The sequence below is a fragment of the Emys orbicularis genome, chromosome 9 (genome assembly GCF_028017835.1).
Source record: "Emys orbicularis isolate rEmyOrb1 chromosome 9, rEmyOrb1.hap1, whole genome shotgun sequence".
Classification (NCBI taxonomy): domain Eukaryota; kingdom Metazoa; phylum Chordata; order Testudines; family Emydidae; genus Emys; species Emys orbicularis.
The window spans coordinates 39,816,726-39,825,593 of NC_088691.1; the positions used below are offsets into that span (position 1 = coordinate 39,816,726).

The 8,868-nt window shown below is 48.1% G+C and overlaps 1 protein-coding gene across 1 annotated transcript; it reads right to left on the bottom strand.

Moving 5' to 3' along the window:
• Window positions 1–469: 469 nt before the first annotated feature.
• Window positions 470–6,167, bottom strand: RAB9B (RAB9B, member RAS oncogene family). Its single transcript, XM_065411179.1, has 2 exons — window positions 6,096–6,167; window positions 470–1,111 (listed from the first exon to the last, which is right to left on the bottom strand). The coding sequence occupies exons 1-2, from the start codon at window positions 6,165–6,167 to the stop codon at window positions 470–472; spliced, it is 714 nt and encodes a 237-aa protein (XP_065267251.1).
• Between the last annotated feature and the right edge of the window lie 2,701 nt (window positions 6,168–8,868).

Sequence of the window (8,868 nt, forward strand, 5' to 3'; positions counted from 1 at the left end):
CCAGGTTGAAATCTTCCCATTTGGTTTTATTATTTGCAGCAAACTGATCAAACCTTACTTTGGCAGTGTACAGTCATGAGGTGCAGCAGAGGGTTTAGTACTTTTCAGTTCATTAATAAAATAATTTGGGGAATGTCTAGCACTCCGCAAGTCTCATTTTGTGGATAGATCTTGGCACAGACCATAATTTGCAACCCTCTCAGATTAACCCTATCCTTAGATCTGTTAGAAAGAAAGAAGGAAGGGAGGGGGGAGAACTACTTCCAAATGCACCTAACTAGATCTCTCCCCTAAATCCTTTTCTTCACACCCATAGACTCCAACTGTTATACAGCTAGAAAGGCTGCGACTCCTACAGCCAATGACCGCACTCATTGTCCTTTCTGTCTGCATACCTCAGCATGCCCAAGAGCCATTTGCACTTGTTCTATTTAAACAATCAGTCCTGGATACAATCCCCAGGTGACTCCTAACAACATGAAGATCCTGATTTGGAACTGCTGTGCAGGTCAATGGTGTGCCCCAACATGCAATGCTCCAGCTGCTCCTCCACAGCCAGCACCTGCCGCACAGCTTCCTCAAAGGCCACTGCCACATTGGTGTCATCCTTGGCACTGGTTTCCAGGTAAGGGTAATTCCCATTTTCTAAACACCATGCTTGGGCCTCTTCTGTGGTCACCTGCCTCTCAAGTTTGTCTATCTTGTTGCCCAGGACCACAAATGGAAAGTGGCCAGGGTCCTTCACATCTGCATAATAGACAAACTCCTTCTGCCAGTTGCCCAGGTTCTCGAAGCTCTGGCGGTCATCTACACTAAAGGTAAGCAGGCAGCAGTCTGCTCCTCTGTAAAAGGGGGTTCGCAGGCTCTTGAAACGCTCCTGCCCTGCTGTGTCCCAAATCTGGAGGGTCACAAAACGTCCATCCACTTCCAAATCGCGGTTTAAGAACTCCACCCCTATGGTGTGGAAAGCCTGCGAGTCAAACTTGTTGGTGACATAACGGTTCATGAGGGAACTTTTCCCAACTCCACCGTCCCCCAGGAGAATGACCTTTAAGAGCAGGGACTTTCCAGTCATTGCAGCAACACAGGAGGGGTGCAGGAGTAAGACAACCTACAGATTTAAAAAAACAGAACAAACAGCTCCTTGAATAAAGTCTGGTTGATCCAGCAATTAATTTCTCTGCACAGGAACAAAAATTTCAGGTAATAAGCTGGGTTACAGAAGTGTATGATTGACTGAACAGCTACTTGTCCCTATAACCAGAATCACTGGAGCTGAAGAAGAAAAGAATTTCTGTCCCTAAGGCCTGATCTACACTAGAAATTTAAATCAGCTTAGCTGCGTTGCTCAGGGGTGTGAAAAATCCAGAGTGGTTAAGCCAACTTAACCCCAAGTGTAAACATTCTTCCATCGACCTAGCTACCACCTCTCAGGGAGGTGGATTACCTACATCAATGTGAGAACCCCTCCTGTTAATGTAGTTAGCATCTACACTGAAGCACTACAGCCATGCAGCTGTATTGCTGAGGCATTTCAAGTGTAGACAAGCCCTAAGACATACCTCAACTGTCCCATCCTGAGGAATGGTCCCGTTTCATTTCAGAAATAAAAAACCATGCAATGGAGGGTACAGAAAGTTATTTACACTAAAAGAAGGAATCACACCGCATTTTAAGTTCTGTGCCCTCACTGTAGGTCTTTGTCACACATTGTGCCTTGCATTTGGGTAGTGTGAGAAATACACCCCAAGAGGAAAGGACAGACTACTGATTTTACAGGAGTGCAGCACAGCTCCATGAAGAAGATCCAACCACCTCCAACTTTTGCAGTCAATGGAGCTAAGGCATGTCAAAATCAAAGGCAGGTGGTACGGGGAGAAAGTGATAAAGGGGACTTACTCACAAGTTGATTCACACAGTACCCACACCACAAATGGATGAGAATTTTTCATTTACCTTTCTCCCTGACACTATGGAACTGCGATTCAGACACTGTTTCCCCAAAAATTTTAAGAGATACTTGGCATTTTTTATAAGATTTCACAATGTATTGTGATCTTGCTCTGGGTCCCCTTAATTTAGGGAATTTCAGAAAAATTGAAGTGTGATGCTCCAACTTTTAGGGTTTGGCAGGAAAAAACTGAATAAAGTAAGCCTCTGTCACCTCCTCATCTTTGTCACGAAGTACTCTATTTCCATGATTCAACCTTTAGCTCAGAAGTTTCAGGTAGGCTGGATTTCATGTCTCTGACTTGCTAAACTGTTTGGTGGTTAAGGTCAAAAAGAGATGATGTTAGTATAAGAGGAGTGGTTTGTTAGCTTATCTAAAGCACTCCAGGGAAACTAACTGACTCACATTAAGCTGTAAGATTGTGTGTTTTCTTTCTGGAGAGTTCCCTATAGGGCTCTGAAGGCATTTCTCAATCACAGAGCCCCTGTTTTTGTGCTGTTTTCTGTTTGCAAAGCTTTTTTTCTACAAAGGAGACTCACATGCGGAGCTTGGTACTTCTCCAACTGAGTGTGAGTAGTGTTTTTACTGTACTTCCTCTTTTTAAGGCTGTTTTTAAAACAGTTATACAGAACTCTTGATATAGCATAAAAAGTGATCAATTTTAAGAGAAGGCTCTTCAGAGAAGGGATTTTCTTTATGCTTTTGCAACACCTAACACACTGAAACAATTCTATTCGAATCACATGATAATCTGCCTATTAAAGAGTTCCACGTCAATATGATATGCTGTGGCCTTGTGAAAAGTGACCTTGTGAGGCTCAGCCTAGTTCCTAATGAACAGGTGTCCACGTGCAAGAACTACCAGCACAACAGGTTCACATGTTTGCATCTTCTGCAGAAAGGCCAAGGACTGAACTGCCCTCTCTCCCCTAGAGACGTTCTACAAATCAGCGTTGAGACACAACAGAGGAGTGAGGGAGGTCTATACTGCTGCTGCTGTCTAATGTACCTGTTCTAGTGATAAATGACTTCAGTCTCCAGGATTGTCAAGCGGTCACCTTTCGCGATCGTTACATTCACTAAAAAACAAAGAACAGTTAATGAGTTATCCACAGCTACGCTCAGTCTGCTGCATCTGCATTCATTTGTCATTCTGAATCGGAGCAAAGGACAATAACAGAATTTTCTTCATTTCTGACCTGGACACTAGTTTCTTCGCCATCATACTGGAAAAGGGTAAAGCTAAGGAGAGCTGGCAGAAGGGCAAAGGCAAATGAGCAACAAGTTCTGCAGTGTTTGTAACCCTGTCCCAAAGACACTTCCCTCAGGACAGATAGAGCTGACGCTCTGGGAAGTCAATAAATAAGGATTTGGCTGGACAACCAATCCACACACTCCAAAATACGATCAAGGGCTTGAAAATGTACCCAAAACCTACTAGCCAAAGGACTAAGCCTGTTAGCATGAGGCAGATATGAAAACTGAGGGCCCTTCACTATGAGGACCAGGGGAATGCTCTGCTAAAAGTTGAGCTCCCTGCCAACCTCAGCTCCTAGAATTCCTACCAAGAGTCCCTGGACTCTGCTTGGGGACCTCATTGTTCATATCAGCCTTTGGCAAGTAAATGGCAGATTAATTTAAAACCAGCACTCCCACCCCCTTCTGGGTACTTAGAGGGAGAAATAGCTTGTTCCATCCCAATCCCAGAAGCTCCTGATTTATCATTTAGGAAGGGGAAGGCCTCCACTTCTCTCTACACTCCAGCAGCCTCTGTTTTACGTTGTTTTTTTGTTTATTTGGTTGGTTGGTTGGTTTTGACTTTCTGCCCCAAGAGAAGTTACTCTGCTGTACAGAGCTCTTCTACATACCAACTGAATGAAACTGAGATTGACCCCAGTTTCTCTGCTGCAGGCAAAGTGAAACTGACCAATGTCTTGTTCATTTTGCTTCACTGCTACTCAGCAAAGACCTAAGTAAGAGTACTGAGCAACCTGTCTGCCTAGTCAGGACAACAGCACTGTATGGGTTACATTGGTTGCAAAGGTAACCTTCTAGAAGTATCTCTAAAGAGCCCAGATTTTTTTTAATGAAAGCTTAAATTCTGCAAAAAAACCAAACCCAAAAACACAGCACAGCTCCCCTATGCCAGATGACCAAGGAAAGCTTCCCACTCACCACTGACAGCTGAAACCCTCTGATCCTCCTCTCTAAATCCCTTGTCAAAAGCGGCTTGACTTCAAGAGCACTTTACCCAGTTCTGCACATGTTGCTGCAAACCCCTCTGGTGGAAGGAGCAGTCAGACATTATATTAATATCCTATCTATAAATGACTTACAGAGGATTAACTAGTGACTGATGGGTCGGTGTTTTAATAAATAGTTGATCAATTGGTATAGATCGCTATAGAGTCCAACAGGTAAATAGGTTGCTTATAAACATGACTTACAGCTATGACACCTACTGATATGCTTATAACCATCTAGAATACATACAATTCATGTCTGTAACATGCTTCTAACCAATATTCATAATTAAACCCTTTATAAACTATCAATGGACTCTTAATATCACATGTGACTGAATGTACGATGGATGATGCTCTGAAAGAAAAGAATAAGTTTCCTTAATGCAGGTCACTAGCACTTGTCTATAACTAAGGCATAGGTATGGTACAGCTGAAGGTCTGTGTTTAGGCTACATCTAATTTAGTAAGTCTCTCCCTAGATCCATTAGCAGCTTCAGAAGAAAGCAAAAAAGGCTTTGTAATGAATGTGTCCAGCTTTCTATCACTGTAAGAGGGAGATGGGAATTAATGCTCAGACCCCAGCACCTGGGTTATGCTCCAACATGGGAGACTCAATTCTCCCCGGCTCCCTGTAACATCACCAGGACTACCTCAACACACAGGGCAATAGCACTGCAGCAGTACTGGGCCTCATGGGCCTATGGATGGGGGACATTCTTCACCTGCCCAGGCAACAAGGTCAGTGCCAGAAACTGCCTGAGGACAGGGGGATTGATGTCCACAGGTCTCAGGACTAAGGGGGTGGGGGTGGGGCGCAAAGCACAGGATCCTCAGGGGGTGCCAGGCAGGGCAGTGAGGGGGGTGATGAGCCCCTGGGGTGGGGGCAGTGTGGGGAGATGCCTAAGGGGTGCTGGACCCCAGGAGGACAGGGTGAAGGGTAATGAGGCCCAGGTGTGGGGCAGAAAGGAGGCAAGGTGAGGGACATCCAGGGGTACTGTGCTGAGTGGCGGGTGCTGGAAGCAGTCCGGGAGGTGCTATATTGGATGGAGGAGAGGGTGCTGAGCCCCCCCGGGGGGGGGGGGGAGGGAGAGGCTGGGGGCAGCTATGCCAGGTAGGAGACCCAATGGTGCTGGGAAGCTGGGTCATAGGAGGCAGGGTGTGGACCAGAGAGGGCAGGCCACAGGAGGGCACTGAGGAGCAGAGTGGGGGAAGTGCAAGGGGTGCTGGGCCAGGTGGGTCTGGGCCACTAGGGGAGGGGGCAGAGGTGCTGGATCAGTTGGGCCTTGCTGGGGAAGGTGGGGGGGCCCCAAGGGTGCTGGGCTGGGGGCAGAAGGTTCTGAGGAGGTGGCTTGGTGGGTAACCCAGAAGTGCTGGGTTGGTGGAAAGCAGGGCAAGGGGCTTGGGGAGTGCTAGGCCCTAGAGGGCTGGGGAGGTAGGTCAATAGGGGGCCCCCAGGCTGCTGGGCCCAGGAAGGGAAGGGGGGCTGTGTTTTTAGGGCCCACCGGGTTGCTGGGCTGGGTGGGAGGACCATGGCAGAGGTCCCAGAGGCACTGACAGGGGGCCTGGGGTGCTGTGCCGGGTGAAGGGGGGCTCTTGGGAGGTGGGTTGGGGGGGCTAGGGATGGGTGCAGTGGAGGGGTTGTGGGGGCCCCGGCAAGGTGGGTCAGTGAGGGGCGCTGGGGACCCCGGGGCGGGCGCCAGGAGGGGACGGAGGGCTGAGAGCCGGGGTGGTGAGGGGCGCTGGGGACCCCGGGGGGAAGAGCCAGGCGCTGGTGGTGGGTGCTAGGAGGGGGATCAGCGGGGGGTTGGTGAGGGCGGTCGGTGACCCCGGGACCCATCCACGGCCCGCGCGCCCCTTACCGCAGAACCGCCGCCGCGCCCGTCCCCGCCGCCTCCTACCTGAGCCGGGGAAGGGCGAGGGCAGGCGCCGGCCAGCCCGGTGTGTACCCCGCCCTGCCCACCACCGCGCATGCGCCCGCCGGCCGGCTACGGGCGGGTTTGCCCCCTCCCGGGCACGCGCCGCGCGCACCACCACCCGTGGGGACGGGGGGGGCGGGGGGGCGGGGTTAGGCGCTACCTGTCCCCTTTGACCCCGCCCCTCACCCCTACCACGCTCTGCTTTTCCCCTCCCTCTCCTCCCCCCTCGTCCAAAGGGCACACGGGGCACCGCGTGGGGCTAGCCCGAGCCCCCCCCCCCCCCATCGCTGTGCCCAAGACTGCCTGCCCCCTTCGAGAGGCTGGCGTTGGGGTCGCTGCTCGCTTGAGCCCTCCCCCCCCGCACGGGGCTGGCATCGCCATTCATCCCATCACACACTCCTCTGCACCCCAATTTTTTTGGCAAAAGTATGCTTTGGTCCTTTTTGCTGTTGCCAACTGATGAAGTTGGCAAGAGCAAACGGGACAAATGCCTACTTTGCCAAAAAAGTCAGGATGGTGGATTTTTTAAAAAGGCTCCAGAGGTGATCCTGGCAATTACAGACTGGTAAACTTAACTTGAGTACCAGGCAAATTGGTTGAAACTATAGTAACAGAATTGTCAGACACATAGGTGAACACGATATGTTGGGGAAGAGACAACATTGCTTTTGTAAAGGGAAATCATGCCTCACCAATCTAGTAGAATTCTTTGAGGGGCTCAACAACCATGTGGCCAAGGGGATCCAGTGGAAATCGTGTATTTGGACTTTCAGAAAGCCTTTGACAAGGTCCCTCAGCAAAGGCACTTAAGCAAAGTAAGCTGTAATGGGATAAGAGGGAAGGTCCCTTCATGGATCAGTAACTGGTTAAAAGACAGGAAACAAAGGGTAGGAGTAAATGGTCTGTTTTCACAGCATAAAAAGGTAAATAGCAGGGTCCCCCAAGGATTGGTATTGGGACCAATGAGGTTCAACATATTCATAAATGATCTGGAAAAAGGGATAAACAGTGAGGTGGCAAAGTTTGCAGATGTTGCAAAATTGCTCAACATAGTTATGTCCAAAGCTGACTAGGGAGAGCTACAAAGGGATCTCACAAAACTGGGTGACTGGGCAACAAAATGGCAGATGAAATTCAATGTTGATAAATGCAAAGTAATGAAGATTGGAAAACGTAATCCCAACTATACATACAAAATGATGGGATCTAAATTAGCTGTTACCACTCAAGAAAGAGATCTTGGAGTCCTCACGGATAGTTCTCTGAAAATATCTGCTCAATGTGCAGCATCAGTCAAAAAAGCTAACAAAATGGTAGGAACCATGAGGAAAGGGATAGATAGTAAGACAGTAAATATCATAGTGCCACTATATAAATCCATGGCATGCCCACACATTGAATACTGCATCCAGTTCTGGCCACCCCATCTCAAAAGATATATTAGAATTGGAAAAAGTACAGAGCAGAGCAACAAAAATGATTAGGGGGATGGAATGGCTTCCGTATGAGGAGAGATTAAAAAGACTGGGACTGTTCATCTTAGAAAAGAGGCAACTAAGTGGGGGGGGGGTATGATGGAGGTCTATAAAATCATGACTGCTGTGTAGAAAGTGAATAAGGAAGTGTTGTTTACTCGTTCACATAGCTCAAGAACCAGCAGTCACACAATGAAATTAAAAGGCAATCTGTTTAAAACAAACAAAAGGACGTACTTCTTCACACAACGCACAGTCAGCCTGTGGAACTCGTTGCCAGGGGATGTTGTGAAGGCCAAAACTATACCTAGATTAAAAAAAAATTAGATAAATTCATTGAGGATAAGTACATCAGTGGCTATTACTCAAGATGATCAGGGATGCAACCCCATGCTCTGGTGTCCCTAAACCTCTGACTGCCAGAAGATGGGACTGGACAACAGAGAATGGCTCACTTGATAAATTGTCCTGTTCTGTTCATTCCCTCTGAAGCTTCTGGCACCGGCCACTGTCAGAAGACAGGATACTGGGCTAGATGGACCATTGGTCTGATCCAGTATGGCTGTTCTTATGTTCCAATAGTGTGCAGGCTCACTAAACCCCTCCACCCACAGTTCTGCACTTAAGTATTAGCTGCAGATTCCCCTGGCTAATCAAAATGCCTAGAAGAGCACTCATCTTCTGGTGCCATCACAGCAGCATATACTACCTCCACTGCTAACGTGATTTTCAGAGGTGCTGAGTACCCACAACTGTTGTTGCAGTCTATGGGAGCTGTGGGTGCTCAACTTTCAGGAGGCCAACCAGTAACCTGATCAAAACATACTCCATTCCTACCTAGCACCCCTTCCAGGCTTCGACTGTACTAACTGCTGGACCAAAGGAGGAAAAAGCCACATTCATACACTAACATACTCTGTGTTTGTACAGCAGCTAGCACAATAGCATCCTGATCCATGATGGGCTTGTAGGTGCTACAACAATATAAATAATACAAAATAATAGTAATAAACAAGATACTGGGTCAAACCCCATAAAAACAATATATACTATACTACTCACTAGGTAGAGCAGGTCAGTACCCTCAACATGACGCTTTGTACTAGCAGACTGCCCCACCCCCAGCAAAAATATGCAAAATAAAAGCAGGGTCCTGCCAAATATAAACTCAGTGACCACAAAATGGAAATAGTAACAGAGAAGACAAAGTGCAGCAGCAACCCAGGGAGGAACATTGTGCAGCCAAGCAAAGCGAGAGATGTTTGCTACATGCTAAGCAA